General features: G+C 41.9%; 1 protein-coding gene across 4 annotated transcripts; it reads left to right on the top strand.

Moving 5' to 3' along the window:
• Window positions 1–21,734, top strand: mafgb (v-maf avian musculoaponeurotic fibrosarcoma oncogene homolog Gb). Of its 4 annotated transcripts, XM_069194529.1 has the most exons (5): window positions 624–715; window positions 1,129–1,221; window positions 12,805–12,860; window positions 13,238–13,303; window positions 14,359–21,734. In XM_069194529.1, exons 3-5 carry the CDS (start codon window positions 12,807–12,809, stop codon window positions 14,809–14,811), a joined length of 573 nt encoding a protein of 190 aa, XP_069050630.1. In that variant the 5' UTR covers window positions 624–715; window positions 1,129–1,221; window positions 12,805–12,806; the 3' UTR covers window positions 14,812–21,734. The 4 variants fall into 4 exon arrangements, with proteins under 4 accessions (XP_006635210.2, XP_069050630.1, XP_015211966.1 ...); XM_015356480.2 differs by lacking the exon at window positions 12,805–12,860; XM_015356481.2 differs by lacking the exon at window positions 12,805–12,860 and having other exon boundaries at window positions 1,129–1,226.
• The last annotated feature ends 1,025 nt before the right edge of the window (window positions 21,735–22,759 follow it).

Raw genomic sequence — 22,759 nt, 5'->3', positions numbered from 1 at the left:
CCCCCCACCAGCGGCGTTTAGTACCCCGCTAAAACTGGCGGAATGTTAAATATTTTGTTTTGCCATTTGCTGCGCATTTCTCTTCAGACTTTCCCTTGCGTACTGCTCTGAGGAATGCTTTACTCCGGAAAGTCACCACATCGCACGTACTGCGCAGTGTCTTGTAACGCACATCAGGATAACGGTCAGTTATAATCTGGGAACAATGTAACTTTTAAAAGATAAACTTTCTTGAGGCTACCCCACCTATACATATATATTTGCTTTTTCGACCTGTCTTACTATATGTAAAAAAAAAAGCGGCGCAGGGTGATTCCAAATTCGCCAAAACACACCAGCTTGTCTCGAAAGCCACAGCTGCTAGTTAGTCCGTTGTTTTGTTTTTGTTTTTGTTTTTTTGGAGGGGGGATACGGGTTTGGGGAGCCGGCTGTCCCTTTAAAGAGCGAGTTTCGGGAGGTGTGGAAGAATGTGCTTTTTGGAAAATATGTGGCCTCGGTCCCTTTAAGCCTTTTTGCCAGTTGCGTAGATCCTTCATGAATGAAACCACGTGACCAAACATCATATGACGTCTGGCTCCGGCACAAGAGAAAGGGATCAACAAGGAGAAGGCGAGGGAGTAAATTTTACAAATTACCCAGAAATAGAGGCGCCTCACTTCCAAATACTCCGATATCAGACCTCCGGCGGTGGGGAAGAGGGTCTCCCTTGAGTTTGGTGAGTCCGATGGCGGGTTTACTTCGATCGCGGACGGCACATTTGAAAGAGATGTGTTATTTTGCTGAGTGTGCACGCCTTTGCTTTGCCTGTAGATCTGTGGTGTGTGCATGTCGATGTGTGTGTGTGTGAGAGAGAGTGCATTAAAGGGCCAGACATGCTGATTCATCACGATTGGGTCATTAGGCATGCACGGCGAGTGCGGTCAGAACCGTGCAGGCACAGGGTTTTTAACAAAAGGATAAGGTGGTTGTAAAATCTCGGTTTTACCGGGGAGTCCCCTTGGTCTGGGACCTCGCTGGGCGAGAGCTGGCGCCGAGCCCCTGTCAGTCACACTGGCAGACAGCGGCGTGGAGCGTGTTGCCGAGAAATGTGTAATGCATCTGAGCTGGACAAACCTGCTGTTTCATCAGAACGGGGGCCGTGCTGAAAAACGGGCGAAAGCCGGGGCGACGGCGCTGTGGTAAGGCGGAGAGAGAGGTCAGGCTGGCCGGCTTTCTGGGAAGGTAAGGTGAGCTCAGCATCGGCTGCCGTAGCGTCGCCTGGTGCCGCTGGCCGCCGAGACGAGTCGGCTCGCAGCGCCAACTCGTTCTGCCCGTCTCGAAAAATGTGATTCTTGCGAGCAGAAAGCGCTCCTTCAGTTAAGGGGGGGAAAAAAATGTCTTCGCTACAGTAAAAGGTGTATCGCTTCATTGTATCGGGGTGATCAAGAACAAACGTTTCACTAACAAAGAAATTGTTGTAATCTTACACCGTGGATGAGAATTTGAGAGAACGGTGTAGGTCGGAGCCCGTGTTTCAAGTCGTCTTCTCACACCGTGTGACCGTTATCTTATTATTATTATTATTTTTTAAAACTATAAAAATACTAAAGGCTTGTTTTCGATTTCGAAATCGGCTCAGAAAGTACCGTATGTGCTGATTCATCACAACGTTGAATTTTGAGGCTGAGCAGGCGGCACTGGACAGGCACTGCTGACATGGACCTGCGGACAGAGGTCTGGGCTCGGCGATAAGGATCGGTGATTTTTATTTGCTGCCGGTTTAGGGAGATGTGCGACGATGCCACAGGGCCAGCAGACGGGTCCGAAAGGGGCCATGTTAATCCCGAAACCCGCAGGGCCGTCACGACCACGAAATGAACAATAAACTTCTTGGTGGTATTTGGATTTTTTTCCCCACTTCAGGTCGAACTGTTGTGGGGTTGTGCTGTAAATCACAAAAGGGCAATGCATGTATCTGTGTGGTGTTATGTAAAACACACACACACACTTTCCTTTTCTCCGTATGAGAATATTTCCTGCTTCTTATTTTGAAGTCACTCAGCGGTGAACCTTAATGAGAAGTGAAACAGGTTACGCTTGCTGTTAGTAGATCGGTGTGGTACGTCTCCTTTTTTTTTAGATGGCCAGCTTGTGACTCAGGTCAGAGAATCGGATGAATTTTGACTGATTTCCATCATGGCCGAAGTGTTCCTCGATTATTGTGCTGGATTGTGGTTTCTATGCCTTACCCCAACACCTGGGAGAATTGTTGAATAGCTGAGCATATCCAGTGGGAGGCATTTTTACCTGTCCCGTTATGACTGTCAATGTCAGAAAGCCTTGTCAGAAACACTAGATGTTTGACTAAAGTTCACAGTTTAGGATAACGCCTTTCTCTTTAAAGGTGGCACTCAAACTGTTTTTAACGGTTTTGATCTGTAAAGCTGTTGCGAAATGGATGTTGTGCTTTATATGAGAAAGGCTTTGCTAGTTATTTTCAGCAGGTGATAACAGTCAGAAGTGGGCGAATCACAATCGATTTCCCAGACAAATATTTTGAAGTATGGCTGAAGGATGAAATGTGCCTTTACTGTCACTGGATGCAATGCTGAATTTGCTGTGATCTGGTCATTCTTCGCTTTTTTCCCCCCCAATACGGGACGGCGGAGTAAATGAACACCTTTTTGTCTTTCCGCACAGAAAGTTTGAGATGTAAAAATCTGGGGAGTCTGGATTGCCAAGTGGCTAAAAGTCTGTGTTTAGTGGAGGCATAGGCTGATATTTATGACATCGAGCGTCTCACAATCTTATCTAGATGCAGTCAGAAGCTCCAGACACCCTCATACTAGAGGATTATACCAGACCTCTGTGGGAGTGTAGTGCTGTCTATTAAAGTCAATACTGGTGGTCTGTAATTACTGTTTTTGGCCTTGTTCTACTTCAAATCAGTGTGTTTACAAGCTGTCTCTAGGTCTGTCTTGGAACACCAGGGAACAATCACTCCAAAAATAGTCATTCCTTATGTGTGCCAGCTCGGCCAGTTTGAAGTAACTTCTGTGCCGTTGAGTTCACCTGCCCCTCCTCACCTTCCCCTTGTGAGCAAGACGAGCCGTACAGTCGTGTGAGGAAAAAGGGCCGTTTGTGGAAGGAATTAACAGGATTGCTGGGGGAAACGTTACGAAAGGGAAGGGCCTTCTGCCACAGCTCTGATACCTCCCACAGTGTGTAAATGACAGCCATCTCCTTCTGACACGCCTTCGGACTCTTTCAATGATGTTTTCTCACACGGTGTATATTTAAGTATATATGCAAAATCTCTCCCATGCTGATACAGCCCCCCAGCTGTGTAAATTCACCGTTTGGGCTTGCGGCTTCTTGTTTTAATTCTGCCGTTGTGGTGGTGTTATAAAATTGTAATGCCTTTTAAACTTTATTTTCAGTCTGGTTCCAAGTTTTCCTTTACTGTTATGTGCGTTTGGTAGCATTTTCCTACATCATCGACTGTACTGATTGTACCAGACAATGTAAGAGACTGTACTGACGCAACAGTGTTGAGGCTAAGCCTTGATAAAGTTATTCACTAAGCTAGCCATAAATTGGCAAATGTTGTTAAATGCAAGATGTTCGGTCTTTTTTGTCATCTTAGTCGGAATTTGTATGCTGTTAAGCAAATGCATAACATTGCCTGTGGACAGTTTTGATTTCCTGAACCCTGGTCAAAAAATTAATTACAGTTTTCAAATGGTTATGGGTAGAATTTTTTTTTTTTAGTTGAGATCAGGTTTGGCAAAGCCCAAAACTAAAAAGTGTAAGCCCAGGGAAGATTACTGAAGTGCCTGACCTGGAAACGTAACTGTTAAAAACAAAAGAAATAGCAAGGATGGTGAAACTACACAGCAAGGAGGTTGTGCTTCACACAAAAAAAAAAACAGCCAGAGAGATCAGAATGTTTAATATTTTTATTTTAAAAAAGGCAGCCCTACTAGTGTTTGGGTTGAAATTCAGACAGTGTTCCTTAAATTCCAGCACAGAAATTGTACTTCTGCTAAAAAAAAGCAATTTCTGTTCTTGCTTGAGAATGATGTAAATCATCTTAAAGGACGTAACGGTGGCAGCCTGTTAAAAAAGTCTTCTTTTCTATGCTCTTTAACAGTCTATAAGAACTGAACGTCTGGCTAGCTTGTGTCAAAGTCTGAAAAGGCAAATTTAAAACAACAACTTTTTCCTTCCAGGAAAATACACTTGTGTTTATTAGACATAAAATAAGCATCAACATGTAAAATACCAGGGGTCTCCAGACCTAGACCTGATTCCAGTTAGTCTTACGGGTTCTTCCTTGAATAAAACTGTTCTCCGTTTCTAGAGATAGGGAACACCTATAAGTTATTAATAAAATAATTTGATCAGTTAAGTTAATTTTTGAGAGAAGAATAGCATTAAGATTGTGGTCCCATATTATCTCAAAATAACTCCACTTAACTAATCACCTTCCTGATCGATACCTGTTGGACCAGGGGCAGAGACCTCTGGTTTATAGTATAACTGCTGTACATTTAAAGTTATAGAGTGGCAATCGAATCAGGTGGCAAGAAGCAAGAATGAATGTTTTCTACTATTTAATTTTTCTGTACACTTTCTTATTATCTATTATTTAAAATGTCCCAAATAGTTTTTAGTACCTGTACTTACACCTCAAAATGTAAATTTTAACTTAAATGTGCTATCATTTTTATGGGGGTTTGCGTAGAATTTAGTGGTTAATGTTAGAGAGGTGTCACTGTGTTATACAGGGAATAGGCAAGGTGTTTCATTTGTATAAACCCCAGTACTAATCAGACACTGTGAGTCTAATGTACAATTTCCATTTGTTGTTCAAATTTAAACGTCTTAATTTTCAGCCTGTGATGGATTTCATTATCCTCATTTGCCATATTTTCTGAGCCATGTGGCAAGAATCTCCTGTATTTAAAATATTATTGGCAAGTGGGTTTGGAATTAAAAATTATTTGCTGGGTTTTCATATGTAATGTCTTTTTTTTTCCCAGCCCCGATTTATTATTGTGCTGTCCTTCTCCATAACTCTTTCCCTGTGCAAAACAAGACTGTCTTTTTGAGGCAAATTCAGTTCAGCATCAGTTACCATGACTTGAAAACTCAGCTGTTAGCCTTCATAAACTGGCGTGGCTTGAGAGCGATGGGTTAGAATGATTATCGAAGGCTGCTCTTGACTTCCACTTCATTTTCTTACATTGTGCTGTATAGTTTCCATCAGGCAGGTGAAGACAGGTGATTTGCACCGTATGTTTTTTAGAGTTAATGGCACAGGTCCATAGTGCGTCCATGCCCCTTGACTGCGTTCACAAGCAATTGGTGTGCCTTGCATTGAATCGAGGTGCGAGAAGCATGCATTTTGTAGTTTAAAACCTGGATTGGTAAAGTTTGGGGAGCCATGACCCAGTACTGAGCTGATGCTCTGCCATTTACTGTAACAAAGAGATTCCAGTTGACTTTCACAGTTGGTTTTACTGTTGGTTGAGCTGCCTTGACTTTGGTACGATGGGATACAGTTTGTGTGTGACCGAAAGGGCACAAACAAGAGAAGGACATTGGGCATATGTGCCACGGTGAAGTTCGATTCTCTTATAACGATGGCTGGTCATAAACGAGTAGAATCTTTGCGTGCTTGCCGGACTCTTTGGGAGGTTTCCTTCTGGGGAAAGTGAAACCAAAAGGCACCCTTTTAGAACAGTAACCAAGCCCTCCATTCTCCTTTGATTAAATGTCAGCCAGGGTGTTTGTTTTGATTGGGTAGTGACACTCTTTGTAATAGTCTTTCTTTCTTCTTTTTTTTTTAACCGACCCAGGTTCATGGGAGAAAACCCCCCCAAGGTATTTAGTTAACTTATCTCCCGTTGCTCTCACTACCTCTGCGGAAAGGGAGACTAAATTAACCTACAAGGTCCTCCACAGGAAAAACGTGGTAAAAAAAAACAAGTTTGAATCCCCTGACAGTGCATCTTTTTTGCTTGTGTTAGGGAATTTGTCATTACACACAGACTTAGTACCTGAAATGGAAAACGTGTAGACAGATTTTTTTTTTGCTCTTTTAATACCACATACCACTGATCTTGTGATTTTTTTTCTCTCTCCAGAAAGCTGCTGAACATTTTTTTTCTGCACTCCTTATTTCACGCTCTGAATACCTAGTAGTTAATAGCTTCCCTCTTATCTGTTCGCGATGCTGTATCTATATATATATAAATAGGATGCGAGCTCCACATTAAAAGAGCATCGCTGGCATAGATGTCTCATTTTTAATTTGCTATTAAATGGTGGACGGCACATGCTGATTGTTAAATTATTTACTTTACACAACAAAGGAGAGCATTGGATCATTTCATTTAAAAAACAGAATGAAATGCAAGCAGTCTTCTGAGTGAGAATTAACAGCAAGCCTCTGGAATAAAGCATAGGAAGACTTGGCTAGACCAGTAATGCCTATTGATCTTTTTCCCTGTTGTGGTTCGAACCGTTAGCCTTTGTCAGACGGAGCAGCAGTTGATCCTAGATAATGGATGTTTAGCAGAACAAAACAGAGGAGTAAAAAGGCTTCCCAGATGCATCACTTTTGGATCCTTTAATTCGAGGGTCCAGGCATAATTATCTCATTGGGCTTTTTGATTTTTGTGTTGGCAAAGTGATTAGAGTTGCTGTCACACAGTGCTGGGGCCCTGCGTTCAATCCTGGTGCTGGGGTGCTGTCTGTGTGGAGTTTGTATGTTCTGCCTGTGTTCACATGAGTTTCCTCCAGTTGCTCTGGTTTTCTCCCATAGTCCAAAGACACACAGGTAGGTTAATTGACTTCTGGAAAACCCGGCCCTGGCGTGAGTGTGTTTGTATCTGTGTGTGCCCTGCGATGGACTGACACCCCGTCTTGTGCCCTGCCTTGCGCCCATTGCTTGCTGGGATAGGCTCCAGCTCCTCTGTAACTCTGAATTGGATGGAGCTGTGAGGAAATGGCTTGAGGGATCCCTATAGTTTCCTACAGACACCCGGCTTGGTCAGTTCAGGCTGGGAAAAGTAGATCTGCTTTGCATCAGGCCTGTCGGCATTTCTGCAGTGAAGGTTTGCTAAGATATTTTAAAATAGTACAGAATTTGTAACAAGCTATACAAAGAAGTAACTTTCCACTGCATCCCAAGTTGGCTGCGGATACAGTCGAAATATGTTTTTTTTTTCAGTGGGCTGCAGGTTGTCTTGTAAAAGATTTTAAGGTTTTGGATGATTGCACAATGTGGCGAACTAAAAAAAAAAATCCCAACCAGAACCTTAAATGTGTAATTACTGTTTACAGTAAGTTTTGCATTGTTGTCTTGAGGTCTCTAGTCAGTGGGGGATTACTTCACTATTTCAGCACAAACCCTCAGGTCGTTACTGGCTGCAAACATCACTGACAGGAAAAAAAACATTTGAGAAGTGTGGGTTTAGGGTGTGGTGTGTACACATTCATGTTGTGTGTTTTAAGAGTTGCCTAAATCTGCCCTCCTTCGCAGTGCTCTGTTTTTTTCTGCCGTTCTGTTGAAATTGAACTGGTCTCATTTCTGGTGTGGACGCCCTGCCATAGTCAATGGTGTGGTTTCCCAGGAATTGTTAATTTTGGAGTCTTTCTCTGCAGCCATCCCAAAATGTTGAAATAGCGCAACTTTGGGAGAGGACGAATTTCAGCTATGTCTCCTGGCTGCATGAAAAAAATGAGAATCCTTTTATCTGCAGGATAAAAAGGGCCATTAAGAATTCTGTGCACAGTCACCCATCAGCAGCAGAATAGTATATTGTGCAGGCCACAACAGGTGAGGTGTGTTAGTCTGTCATTATGGAAAGTCCAGTGCTGGCAAGACAGCCTTTTTTTTCAAAAAATGACCTTATCCAGCTACCCTATTAAAGATGCGAGCATCCTCTGTTTTCTTGTGTGTGATGTTAAAATAAACCTTGGAATTAACCTTGCAGATTGTCCCTTGTGTGTTGTTAGATGCCTTCGCCCTCGCCAATAAATAACTGTATAAATATTCATCATGGGAGATGGGTATTGCGCCAGGGTGCTGTTAAATAATCATGCTGTTAATTAACAAATTTGAACCCCACTTGACAAGCTCGTAGCATTTTCAGAGGCAGCTACAAAAGGATGAGATAATTAAGGGACAACACAAGGCGTGTGAAAACTTGTCACATCAGCTTTTTTTTCCCCCTTATTCTCTTCCACTTCTAGATTTATTAACAAGAGGGTAGTGTGAATGGTGGAATGATAGGAATCTCACTCATGTTAGCTCAAGTTGAGAAAGTTCCTAATTGGAGACTTGGTCCTGGTCGTTGCTGAGATCGGTATTTTTACCCCACCCCCCCCTCCCCTTAAGCTCCTGAAAATGTGTCGAGGATGCAGTTTCAAGAAGGAGGAGAAAAAAAAACTTTCCTTCTTTTTTACTCTGTGTTCACACTCAGCATTTTTTTTTCCTGTGGGTGTGATGTCTCTTCTACAAGTAATCAGCTCTGAGATGTCAGCATTCTTCTAGGCAATTCATAAAAATTCAGCCTGTGCCTGCAAAAGACGCCTCGGTCCCCCGCCAGCGCCCCCCCCCCACACACACACATCTTCTCTCTCCTTCCTCACTAAACAGGCGCAGAAGAGGTGAAATCGTTTACCGGAGGTAACACGTTTGCGTTGTGTAAGAGGAGGCTGCGTTGGGAGCTTTACTGACATGAATATGGAAAGAGCAAACCTGTCAGCGGGGATGTCGCTGGCCGGCTGCCTCCCGTGTGCGGGCTGGCGGGGCCTGCTGTGGCTGCCATCAGGATGTTTCCTCTTCATCGTTCGGGCCTAGTTACCCAGAGGTGCTCTTCTGAAAGTGGGGAGCTCAGGAGACGCGCCGGGGAAATAACATCGTGGTGCACCAGAGGCTAAAGGCATCCATGGGGCAGTGTTTGGTTTTCATTTTTGTCAAACGACTGAAAAGCCCGTGCTCTTCGATCACAACAGGAGACAAACCAGGACAAACCAGGAACCATTTTGTGACTGCCTGTGTGTTTACCCTTTACTGAAGTACTAAATTATTAAAGTAGATCAAATTATTCTTTTGAATGCTTCTCTTCTATAAGTATCGCCGAATTTGTCTCCCTGAATTAACTTTTGTTTTAGTTGTGTGGGATTAAGAGCAGCCCTGTGTTCTCGTGGCTTCCCAGACTATTTTTAGTCCTAATTTGACTTTTTTTTTTGTGTGGGGAGAATTTTAGGTACAGTAACAGCCAGCCTGTTCGCTCCATGTTGTAGATTTCCAGATGCTTGGTCAGTCAGAACTTTGTTTGGTCCCTTCTCAGTTTTTATTTTGGGTAACGGGTGGGTTTATGGCTGGAAGGTGCTACTTGCTAAGCAGGTTCCCTGTTTCATACAATAGCTGCTGTAAAATCACAATTTTGTAACAGCTTGGTTAATGTGGGTTAGTGTGTTCTTTGTCAATACTCCCCCTCTCTGCCTGTGGGCGTCTGCTTTGGGTTCAGTTGTGCTCCGTTCATATCATAGGAATGCTTGTCTTGATTGATACTGTGTTTCTTTATTTAGCTTCAGAGAATTTTTTTTCCTGTTTTATTCTTATTTTTGGTGTGGGGGGGGGGGGGGAATCTCTTTATAGCGTTGTTGGAAAATTGTCCCTGTATGGTTTGGAAAGAGTGATTGCAGTAATTTCTTCTTGAACTGAAATAAAAGAACTGATGGATTGTCGGTAGACTGTATTCAGAAATGAATTTAAATATGTTACTTTACACAGTGGATTCGAGTTACAGACAACCCAAGCTTGGAGGATATTTCCACATTTAGTCCACTATTGGAAACAAATGGTTAGTTCTTTTGTAAATGATTAAAATCCACCAAACATAAATACCTCCCCCCCAAAATTTACATATTTAATATGTTTATGATTTATTTCCACAATATAAATTACTCTCAACTGCTTGCAAAAGAAACAGAAGTTAATTAGGTCTCTGGTACAAATGAATCTGCCTTGAAGCATTTTTAAATATTGTCTTTATTGTCCTCATTAAAATGGAAGAAATCTTATAGGTTTTTTTAAGCAGTCAATGTAAGACACTGTACATTGCTGATGCATATTAGAAAATAATCCATATGATTCCCATAAGTTTAATAATAAACAATGAATAGCAAAGTTAATATTCTAAATTTACTTAATGCTTGTTAAATACAGTATGTAGCAAAATGCAGCCTTGTTCACACGTTTATTTTCTGTTTAAATCAGGTTTAGAACTTAAGGAAATTGGTGAACTGCACTGTGCTTGAGTATCTACATGTATGAAAGTTGTACTGGGAATTGTCTGAAAAGGTTTTTTTTAAGATTCCTGAGAATTATTTTGGAGCGTTTTTTCGAGCCGTTTTTCCAAATCACTTCTGTAGCTTTGTGTTTGTTTTACACCTTTAATTGTTTAGTCTTAGTTCAGAAATTCTTAAAAGTGACAGGAATGCAGAGCAAGTCTTGGAGAGTAATGGAAGTGTATAAAAGCAGTGAAAAGGGTAAATAAATACTGAATCCATTAATTCATGTTCCTTTTTGCTTAGCCTTTTTTAGAAATATTCTCCTCCTCCTAAGTGACTTGCTGTGTGTGTACTCTGTGAGGCTTGTTAGTGCGGAGTTGTGGGGTGGGGGTAGCCCAGTGTTGGTGGAGATTAGGAATCTGCTGAGTCAGGGTGACTTGATCCCATGATATTTGCGCAGTCACACTGCACAATGGTTTGCTTTTATCACGCAGTATTCAAGAAGCATTTATAGAAATCTATGGTGACTTCCACTGGTACTTTGTATACAAAGTTATTTTACTTTTTGTAACTTTCCTGTTGCACCTGTTTCAGTGGAAATCTCTGTGCTACAGACCTTGAATCTTGAAACAGATCAGAGACTCATAAAAGTCCACATGGCCCCGATCCTACTCACTTCCTTAAGATTTCTTCCCTGCAGCCTCAACGTCTTTGAGCTTGTTCAGTTGTAAAAGAAAAAAAAAAACAGCAACTCATCTGTTGCTTCAGTGTTTTCTTCACTTTTTTATATATATATTTGTCTAACAGAATGTTAAGATCTATAGTGAGAACACTTTGTTTTATACATTTGTCTCTGTTATTATATAAAACAATTGTTAGTGTAACCGTAACATAATTGAAATATAAGTTCTAAGTAGCAGAATATAAAGTGCTCAAGGTTTCTTGTATTTTATTGGGCATTAAGGGTGAATTCTCTCTTGCCTTTAAATACCCTTTTTATCGCCATACCTTGATGCAGTCCATTCAGAACTGACTGCTGCATTTGCAGTTGCAGAACGTCCTCACCTGTCTGAGGCTGAGTGCCCCCACCTGCACCTAGCAGTTCCCATGACGATACCCAGGTGGGGTGCCACTCCGCTTCTCCCTGTGTCTCTCAGGCTGGCACCGAGGACCAGCAGCCATTGCAGTGGGAGCAGTGGGTCGCTTGCTGACACAGGCTTTGCCGTCTGTGAAGTTAGCAGTGACAAGCTGCTGCTGAGTGCAACAAAAGCCACTGATGACCCTGTGGCTTCGCTGACCTTCCCTCAGCTTGCTGTGCAATTTGGAACTGCCATGTGCGCTCTTCTGCAGGAGTACGGTTCTCATCATTGTCTCTTTCGAGCAGTTTCTTAGCTTGTCATTACACCCAGGAAATCCCCTGGAATTTTCTTAAAAGACAAAAACACCTCAGTCTTGTTGGGGACCATTTCACAGCCTCGCTTGAAAGTCCCCACGTTTCTTCATCTGCATAATAATAAAAAGAATTGCTTAGCAGATGCCCTTGTCCAGATCTGGCCGAGCATTAATGAAGCTTAGCATGAAGTGCTGTGTCAGAAGGAATCTGATTTGATTACAAGAAAAACATGAAATAATTAAGTATATAAAACGTCTTCATAGATGAGCACAGTAATGCCAGTAAATCCAGTGCAACACAGAAACGGAGGCAGTGAACACCTACAGTAGCACAGACCGCACGCGGGGTGGAGCCAGACATAAGTGGTTATGTAGACATCTGCCTGGTATGTGTTCCATGTAGAGAATTGCAACAAGTGAATTACATGTCAGGATTGAGAATAAAAACATTTTTTGCGGCACAGTGTAAGAATTACTGAAGAGCGGGGAACAAGCAGGGGAAATTAGTTTCTGTTCGGTGTTAAACGTATTACCAAACAGGCTAGATGGTCTCCTTTCAGGGGAAAACTTCCTTGTGTTCTTATGAAAGCCCCTTAATTTGATTGTCTTAAAGGCATCTTTGCTTGGGGAAATGGTCACATCTGGTGCTGCTGTTGGCCCAAGGCAGATAGCACGGAGATGATTCTGACGCTCCTTCCCCATTGGCCGATATGCTCTTTTACGCTGTTATGATTTTAGGAGTGCCGATCGCTGCTTCATGACGACCCCAGGTCTGCTGTGGGACTCTTAACACAGACTCCCAGCGGTGAGGCATACATACGCACGTGGCAAGATGTGCCGCGTTGAATTTTCTTTCGAAATGAGAGGAAAACTATTCTGTAGCTAGGAGTTGGGGAAGTACGTACAGTTACTGTGACTGGGTAGACGTAAGTGGGTGAAAGGTCTTTGGAGTACATCAGCAAAATGACATTTTAGTGTTCCAAACTCAAGTTTCTCATTATTTGTTTTCCATTCTTCGATGTGTCGATGTGAGGTAAAAATATAGCAAGCAGACGTTGAGAGGTTTAGTGACGGTAATGAAATAAGGGATAGATTTTTTTTATTCTGTCGTTTTCTTAGAAATGGTTGAAAACCACTGTGCCACCAAGGAGCCTGCAGGAAACAGGAAACTGGAGGTTGTTATCTTTCTCACATTCAGTGTCCTACTTTTTAGAGTGGCAGGGTTCAGAATGCTTGCTAAACAAAACCTGACAGACTTTTTCGCCTTTCGCGATATGGAAAATTGTTGGGGATTTAGATCAGCTTCTTTCAAACATGCACTTACAGTACGTAGACTTGAGGATAAGAAGATGCAGGATTGAAATAAACATATCTGGTTGTTTTAGTACTCTGTTTCATTATTAAAAAAAAAACATTGTAATAGTAATGTGCAGTGGAGTCAGTTTCTGCAGATACAGCAGTTCCTCACTGGGGAAGTTCAGGTATGGCGGCTGTTGTGCCTTAACGCCTCTCAGTTATTGAAGATTTTAAACTTGTTTTGTTTTCTCTGCAGACCTGTGTTGTCGGAACCGGCTCTCGTGGTATGACGACCGCTAACAAGGGAAGCAAAGCCTTGAAGGTGAGGCAGTAAGGCGCTTGGAAAAGACAAGTGCGTTTTAAAGCCTTTCTCCTTCGGAAATATTGCCTTTGGGCATTTATTAGCTTTGCTTTCTGCCTTCTTCACGTTTGACCTCGATGGAGATGCAAGTTCTTGGTTTGATACCCTGCTAGCCGGTGAGTTACATCATATCGCCTCCTGTGGCAGCTAGCCTGTGAGCTTGCAGTGAGGGCAGCATATCGCCTCCTGTGGCACTGATAGCCTGATAGTTCGCAGATAGTCTGTGAGCTCTCAATGAGGGGAGAATATCACCTCTTGTGGCAGCTAGCCTGTGGGCTTTCTTTAAACACTTCTTTAAAAATGTGGAAACCCTGAACCTGAAGCCTGAGGAGGCCTCATAAGGACCAAAGCAGAATTTAAAGCTGCTTGTTTCTCATCCTGGTTTCGCCAGACTCAAAATCCACAACCAGTCACAACATGTTTATATCCCCAGGAGCATTGCACAGCAGGAAATGATAAAAACAGGCTATCGAATGTGCTTTCACATTTGGGTCACTTAGTTATTAATAACTGAGTGGCCGGAAGTGGTTTGCTACTTTCACCAAAATGGGCTGCTTTTGTTCTTGGTGCTTTTCCATACAAATAAAGAAGTTAGATTTTCTGAAGTGATACCAGGGGACACACACTGGTCAGCATTGCTGCCTGGGAGCTCCGGTGCCCTGGGTTCAGTTCCTGACCTCGGATGCTATTTTTGTGGAGTTTGTACGTTCTCTTCACGTTCCGCGGGGGTTTCCTCCAGGTGCTCCGGTTTCTTCCCACAGATCAAAGACGTACTTGCAGGTTAATGGGCTCCTGGGAAAATCAGTTTGTGTCTGGCTGTGCCCTGCGTTGGACTGGCGTCCCGCCCTTGGTGTCCCCTGCCTTGTGCCCGCTGTTTGCTGGGACAGGCACCGGCTCCACCTGCGACCCTGGATTGGGGGAAGTGGGCAGAAGATGGAAGGGTGGATGCAGTGATGCCGAAAGGAGCCGCGCCGGTTTATCCGTTTTTGATTCGGGTGCTCTCTGGCCTCTTTCAGGTGAAAAGGGAACCGGGGGAGAATGGCACCAGCCTCACGGACGAGGAGCTCGTGACGATGTCGGTGCGGGAGCTGAACCAGCACCTGCGCGGCCTGTCCAAGGAGGAGATCCTGCAGCTGAAGCAGCGGCGGCGCACGCTGAAGAACCGCGGCTACGCGGCCAGCTGCCGGGTGAAGCGGGTGACGCAGAAGGAGGAGCTGGAGAAGCAGAAGGCCGAGCTGCAGCAGGAGGTCGAGAAGCTGGCCTCGGAGAACGCCAGCATGAAGGTGGAGCTGGACGCCCTGCGCTCCAAATACGAGGCCCTCCAGAACTTCGCCCGGACAGTCGCCCGCAGCCCCGTGGCCCCCGCCCGGGGCCCCATCGCTTCCGTCATCGGCCCCCTCATTCCTGGCAAGGTGGCCACCACCAGCGTCATCACAATAGTCAAGTCAAAAACTGACGCTAGGTCTTAGTATCTAGCAGGGCAGGAGCCATTGGGAGGAACTGGTCAGTGCATCATAATTGAGCACAGAGCTTCATTGTTTGTGTTACCCCTCAAACTGAGCACCTCCCCTCTCCCTCCCCACCCCATCTCCCATCACCCCCCCCGCCAGCAGCAGCAGCAGGAGGAGGAGGAGGGGGGGCGGTCTCCTTGGGGGTGCGGGGGGGTGTAGCGCGAGCTGGCAGGGGTCTGTTGTGGTAGTGGTACCCTGCCAGCGTCTCACCCCGTCACCCTTGGGAGGCTGATCGTTTTACCCCCCGAGCGGCCAGGCATCAAGGCAAGACCGTCCAGGGGAAGCTGCCACCTGCACTTAACCGCGACGGTGTAACGTCAGGTCGAATTGGGTATTGCCGGAGGGGTAGGTCGGCCCAGCCGATCTAGATGTCCGTGTGAAGACCTCTCTGGATCAGATTTGTCAGAGTTTTATGGCAGGCGTTGGTCGCAAGGGTCCAAGTGTGAGCTCTGTCTGCTGTTTTCGAATTTGTGGTTGCCGGTTCCTTTTTTTTCCCTGTTTTCGATATAATTTATTTATCAGTGTCTTTTCCGTCCTAATACACCCTATGGGATATTACACATTATTGACTGCACTGGTTTAGAAGGCCCCAGAATCCAGATTTGTCTCCCTAGTTTGGGTACGAGCTTGCAAATCCGAGAATTAATTTCATGCCTTTTTACAAGCACAGCTGAGAATCTTTTAGCAATTGTTGCAAAGTTCAGTGAAATCACAGCACAAAACCATTTCTTTTACGGAGGGGTTGACTGTAGGCAGACCACATTTTATATCCCATTCACATGCGTTTTTCAAACTGTGCCTAATATTTTGCACTGACCAACCGTATTTTGAAAAAGACAAAAATCTGTAAGTGTTCACCTGTTTCAGAGTTGTACAGTATCTGAATGGCAGTGAAATATATTCGCTCAGATGACCAATTTATGTGATTGGGTAGTCCATTTTTTAATTAAACAAAAAAAGGTAAAAAATTGAGGTGTTTGTTTAACTTTTTGGGAAGTTGCGCAATTTTTGTAATATATTCCATGTCTGGAATAAGCTGGTATTCTTTGTAGATGTTTACGAGTATTGTTATGGAGACTATTCAATTGGAAAAGCAATACAAAAATATTTAAGTATGGAAAAGTTTCTGTTTGTCAGTGTTAGGAATCCCAAGCTTTAGTTCTTAAACTATTGACGGCTCAATGTATTGGTTGAATGGAAGAAAATACTTTTCTGATTTGCTGAAGATTCACCTATTCTATTTATTTTTTTGCTCATGATATTTGCAAAGTTAGCTTTTCTGGGTCTCGCACCTAAAATTGCACTTGTGCAACATCAGAGAGCTGCCAAACAACACCGCAGTGTTTTGGAGACCCGATGACAACGTAAGCACATGTGTTGTTATTTCCATTCAATTCGAGAGACGTGTGAAAAGACTCAATTAACCTTTTGTTGTCCATCATTTAAAAACGTCCCATGAAGGGGCTTTCAGTCACACAGAGCCTACGGTAAAAAAAAAATGGCAAATACTTTTTTTTGGTAATAAAATGGGGACTAGCTGACCACATAAATAGACAGATGTGTAATCACAGGAGCTTTACTATAAAATTGTTAGTGTACGTATTTTAAGGATCTTTGTCCGCGTTCAAGTGTTGATTTTTATAAATACATAGAGTATCTTACATTATTTATAAAACCTCTTTAAAAAAAGTACAAAAAAACTTGTTTGATATCCTTTTTGCAATTGTACCAAAAGTGGCTTATTATTGAAGTCGATAGCTTTTCTAGTGCATAGGCGCGTACTGTGGATTAGCGCGTGGCGTGACGTTTAAGTGACAAGGTGACAGTATTGTTCACTATATGGATGTAATGCTGTACTTTTCTTTTTTTAAAAAAAAAGATTACTGGTGATGTAAACAGAGCCTGTTGTCTTTCAGAACCCCCTTTTTTTGGATTCTGTCAACACTGCCTTCTCGCGCTGTTTGATGGCATAACGAAATCATGCGCCGCGAACTATTAAAAAAAATGTATCCCCGTCGGCTCCGAAAATCTGAGTGATTTAGGAATTTATATTGCCTGCTTTTGGCAATAGTTTTGCGTGTCAGTGTGAAAAATGATACTGTGGGATGACTTGCCGGGGTCCGAGTCCTCCCTTCATCCAGCAGGGAAATGTAGGTCTTCTCCTTGGGTTTTAATAATAATAATGGAAATCGCCTCACAGCTTTGAACCCTAAGGGTTTCTGTGCCACATTGGTATTGTGCTTGTGTGTGCGCGAACAACGAAGCGAGAGAAAGCTCAGCCTCATCTTTATGTACGAGATGCACTGTGGTAATATACACATTTTCCAAATGCTGAGAAATTGAAAGCCGTTTCCTTGGCTTCCACAAAGCAGGGCTCTTTGTGTGCGCTCTTTAGAATTGGTGTTCGGCTTCATTAAGTATTCCTGTTGATCTGGCGTGGGGAGATCTGTTCAGCTTTCAGATAACAAAACTGCTGCGGGGGTCTGAAAGTAGGAAACATCAGAATGAAAGCGCGACTGTGTACATCACCTTTCTTAAGTTATTTTTGTGATGTGTGATTTCTGTATATTTCTCTGCTATATTTAAGGCAAAAACATTTTTTTCTATTATTATTATTATTATTATTATTCTGATTATTTTTTATTAATGCCAGGGATGTGTGACTCTTCTGCACTGTGTAAAAAAAGCGTCATAATAGCTACTGCCATTTTGCAAGGGGCCCCATTTTCAATAGAATTTAATCAGAACCAGCAGATTTTACTGCTGAGCAGTAGGTAGTTTCTTGTGAGTGTTTAATAGAGAAAGCAAATTTGCATACTAAAGAATGCCAAAAGAGACTTTTCAGTGTTCTTGGAATTACTATTGGCTGCAGTTAAAACTTTTTCCGTGCAACCAATGAGTTTTTGAAAATGTTAAATTGCATCCGTTTCAAACAATGCTGGTACTAACAAATGTTTTTCTTGGGGGGAAAAATATGATATTGAACATATTAGCTTTAAAGGTAGTTGAAAATAAATACAGTGTATTCCACAACTATAAAGTGCAACAATTTTTAAAACTTCTCAATAGAAGGTATATTTTGTAACGGGTTTAGTTCAAAACCTGTTATTCGTCTTCTAAGAAATGTATTTATTTAAATGCTGTATTAATATCAAGTGCGAAGGAACAACAGGGCTTGATTTTTTTCTTTTTGTATATGAAATATTTAATAATATTTAAAAGGTTGAATGGTTTTTTTTTCCCAAAAAATGTTGTCTTTATGTAACAGTATACAGTATGTTTATGAGGAGAGATTATAATGGAAAACTTTGGTAAACATCAGTAAAAATGGCTTGTAAAGGACCAGAAAGGAAATGTACCTGGGGCAGCACGGTGATGCAGTGATTTGCATTTCTGCCTCGTAGTGCTGGGACCCCGGAACTCAGTGCTGGAGTCCTTGGGGTGCTATCTGCATGGAGTTTGCATGTTCTCCACATATTTAATTGGGTGTCCTCCAGGTGCTCTGGTTTCCTCCCACAGTCTAAAGACATGTTGGTAGGTTAATTGGCTTCTGGGGAAACTGGCCCTGGTGTGAGTGTGAGTATGTACGCCCTGTGGATGACTGGCTTCCAGTTCAGGGTGTACCCTGCCTTGCACGTGTTGCTTGCTGGGATAGGCTCCGGCTCCCCTGCGGCTCTGTGTTGGAAAATGCAGTTAGAAAACGGATGAAAGGAAATGTACTGAAACCGAAATTACTTTTAAAAAATTAAACAAAAGAGTATAAAAGGTTTTTAGTTAAACTAAAACAAGAAAGCAGTGGGGTCCAATGCAAATTGGTCAATAGCACAACAATTGAATGCCTTTTCCAAAGTTTGATGTTCCTCTTTATATCGACAGAATGACAAGTTAAACAGTTAAAGGCCAAGTGTTTCCTATTTAGTTTTATTTTTAAATGTGCTCTCAGAGAAGACATGTTTTGCGCGGGTTGTGTAGTTTTTGCTACAGACGGGTTTGACAAGGTCTGTGTCAGCTCTCTACTGGCCAGTGCAAGGTACAGTAAAGATGTTCTTTACCTTGAAATTCCCTTGATTGAAGTTCCCTGTCCCTCACAGCATTGCACCACTGCTCATATTGTGCAACTGTAGTTGGGAAAATTATTTCCCTTTCTTTGTGAATTGTGAAAAGATCATTAATATACTGCCTTTTTTTGATGGCTTTCTACCAATTAGAAATTTGCTCAGGAATGCAGAGGATGTGAGATCACTTTTTGTAACAGGCTATTCAATGTTTTGGGACCATATCATGTGACACAAGGAGTTGCCTTTAAAACCCAAGACTGGGAGTATGTACAGTATATAAATCGGTCTGTGGATTAGGGCTACTCCCGATTAGTAAGGGCTCATGTTCACTTGAAAACATTTTAAGAAACCAAAATACAAAATGGGATTTCAACAGAGATTAATGCTGCCGAAGGATCTTACACTGAACATTTCTGACATGAGAAACTATTTACCTCTAAAGTGGACCTGAACTCTTCCTCCCTCACACAAGGAAGTACTAAGAATATATATTTGTTCTGACATTTTACAAGCTCTCGAAAAGCCGCAAAATCACATTATAAAGTAACTAAGCTTATTTGCTTTTCCTTCAGAGACCCGACCGTGAATGCTAGGAGAGAAGCTAAAAGATGCAAAGCCCAGGAGACAAAGGTTTTTAGATGAGCTGCTCTGAGTGACAAAGGAGAGAGAACCTTAGCGAATTGCTGGTCTTTTGAACTTGCTTCCTGCTCAACACTTGGCCTTTACAATGCATTTAACTTAAAAACGTCTGAACACTGGAAATCACGCCTGAGGCATTTAATCCGAATAATATGTGTGTATATATATCGCTCTATATATATTATGCATATATCTTCTCTTTTTAAAAAAAGTAATTGACAAGACATGATTTGACTGGTTATCTGTGAAACTGCTCTAAGGAAGATGATCCTGATTCTTGGCATTGCCTTGTTTCAATGTTAACATTCTGTTTTTGCTGTGACGGTCCTGTAGTGTTACCCTCTGTGAACAATGTGTAAAGGTTTTTAAGTGCTTGTTTTGGCAAGCGCCTTGTCATTCATTTCTCTTCTGGAGACGTGTGGCGTACGTGCGTACGTCGTGGTGACTGTTGTGAAAAAGTGAACCTTTTTAAATATGCAACTCAGTGGACTACAGTGAGAGACTAGAGCTCAGAGCTACGAGTAGTGATGTTGTAAAGTGACAAAAGTCAATAGTTTTATACAGAGTGCTTATCTGTCTATGATTCTTCTTGAATTCATTTTCCCTCCCTTTCACCGAGCAAAAGAATAACCCTTTCCTTCCGTCATCTGTACAGTTGTTAAAGTACAGGGTATTTAGTAGGAAATGAACGCTGATTTTTAATGACATCCTTGCACCATGCAAACAATCTTTTCCATTATTTTCCTCATTTGGTGCAGTTTCCTTGCCTTTTCAGTTTTGTGCTCGTAAGACAAGGCAAAAATTGTACTTGTAGAATGAATGCAAGCACAAATGAACCCCTCTCTGCTTCCTCTGTTTTAAAAACAATCTGGAATGCCAATCGTCCCTGTCCAGGCAATGGACAAAACTTTGGGGGAGGAGGTGGGAGTGGAGCCTTCCCCCTCGTATTCTGCAACAGATGAAATATTAGTGGGCTCCTTTCATCAGGCCTGACTTCCTAAAAAGATAGCAGACTTCTTTATCTCCTGTTCCTAGATCAGATAAGTCCTGGTCAAAGGAGAGGACGCAAATGCAGAGTTCCTCCAGATTGTGACAGGGTGTGCGAGTTTGTGTTGAATAGCTGAATAGTCCGTACTGTATTTTGCTGTATGGAGGGAACCATTGTTGACTTCCAGGGTGGTCCCATGCCTTATCAAGTCTGTTTAACACCGCTGGCCACTGGAGCTCCCATTTAAGATAAACTACAATCAGTTTCCATTAGATATACCTGGCTAAGGAAGGAAAGAGGTTTGAAGATTGTGGATGATAATAGATCAGACACCCCTTTTTTTAATCAGGAGGAAAATGGGGCAGCGGGCTTACTCACTGAATTTAGAATTCTTCACATAGTGTTTGTTGTTGTTAAAGAGTTCTAAATAATAAACTCCCTCTGTTGCTGCTAGACCAATTACTATGACTTAGGCATATGTTGAAGTTCTTTATGCTTTGAGTAAATCTGCAAGTATCAACCCCAGCTTCTTAGAAATAATAATGTTTAAGCCCTTTTACAGTTAATTATTGGTATTTATGTTAATAGCACTATTGTGAGTACCTCTGCAGTCATCTTTTACTTTATTGAACACCCTTTTGGTCACGAATGAGATGTAATATATGTATTTTAAAAAAGAAGAAATAGTTTATCAGCACTTACGTGACAAAAATCTAAGCTTTAGACTGCTATTTTATTTTTAATCAAACCACATGTCTTCGTCAACCGGTAAACGTGATTTGGCAAGTTTAAATATCTTGCTCTTCAAGAATAGGTTTCTGTGTCTCAAAAGTGTAAAGTGAAAAAAATTAAAGCTATACAAAAGTAGTGAGTTTTATGAATATGGTAAATAACAATAATAAAATCTGTTTTTGTTATTTTTCTGTCTGGGGTGTAATAAGTTATGATATCACAGTACTTTGTATGAAAAATACATAAAATAAAAGTCCATTTAATTGTATTTATTAACTAAATTATTGTACTTTTTTGCAATCTGTAGATAAGTAAAATGATGTATTCATATATAACAACCATGAAATTAACTGTTTCATTCTCAGTCGGACGCGTCTTTAATTTATTGATGTATATACTGTATGTTTGTTGATATACAGCTTACTTTATTTTGTATATGACCAATAAACACATTTTGAAAAAGACTACCTATGCTTTTTTAATGTATGAGAAATATTGTTTCTGAACAAATGTGGTGTTGAAATACTGGCCCTTAATGACCCAGTTGTTTGTAAAAAAATAAAAAATAAAACCCCAAACTAAATGGGAATTCTTTTGGAAAAGGGTATTTCATCCCAGGCTGGTGTGAAGAGAAGGAGACCATTTAAGCACTGTGATTTCTTTTTGCAGGATCCAAAAAAATAGCAAATGACCCAGTTTAAGCAACCTCAGTGGACGTATTTTTGGCCTGACATTAGTAAAACATGACAGAGTCATGAAGGATGTCTAGGTGTGTTTGTCCTTAATGAGGACACACAGTCGTCTTGATATTTGTCTTCTCAACCCAAGTGCCTAGAGAGGGTTAGGAGGAGATGTGGTACCTTACATGCCAGCAACACCCACATTCTTCATGTGTGACTTCTACACATTATGTGCTGAATAAAACTAAATGACTTGGAATCTTAAAGGGGTACAACTGACTGTGCATGTATGAATGTATATAGATTGTTAATTGGGTCTGCAATATGTTTAATTGCTAAACATATTAAACTGATTTTTCTAACCTTTTTCCAAATACTGTCCAGATTACAGATTGATAGATGGACAGGTAAGCGATGATGAATATACACACACAAGCCATGCCAAAACACAACCTTTACATATCCAAAAAATTGATTGGATAGAACATTCTATGAAGATATTTCTTGTTTGTAGTAAAGAATAGCCGAGCTTTTTGGGGAAAAGCTATCAAGAAGGCACTAATTGTTTAATTAACCTTTTCCCTTCTTCTGTGTTTGCTGTAAGTCGCGCTCAGTCCAGTCAGCAAGAAAGAATGCAAAGAGATAAAAGTGCTTTGTTTGTTTTCCAAAGCAGGGCCAGCCTTATTTGCTTATGGATTTTGTCATTTCAATTTTTCTGGCTTGCTTGAGTGTGTGTTTGAGGACCAAGCAGGGTACTGTGTGCTCCTCTCATCTGGTTTGGGATCTGTCACCCCATCTGATTTGCCCTT

This window comes from Lepisosteus oculatus, chromosome 9, assembly GCF_040954835.1.
Source record: "Lepisosteus oculatus isolate fLepOcu1 chromosome 9, fLepOcu1.hap2, whole genome shotgun sequence".
NCBI classification, from domain to species: Eukaryota; Metazoa; Chordata; class Actinopteri; order Semionotiformes; family Lepisosteidae; genus Lepisosteus; species Lepisosteus oculatus.
Note: the sequence above shows the minus strand (reverse complement) of the source record. Positions and strands in the feature narration are given on the sequence as shown.

Bases quoted from the DNA above. Each gene is read 5' to 3' on its own strand.
- mafgb (XM_006635147.3), top strand. From the start codon at position 539: ATGAAACCACGTGACCAAACATCATATGACGTCTGGCTCCGGCACAAG. The intron at 716-13,237 runs GTGAGTCCGATG...TTTTCTCTGCAG, and splicing joins GAGGGTCTCCCTTGAGTTTG to ACCTGTGTTGTCGGAACCGG. The intron at 13,304-14,358 runs GTGAGGCAGTAA...GGCCTCTTTCAG, and splicing joins AGGGAAGCAAAGCCTTGAAG to GTGAAAAGGGAACCGGGGGA.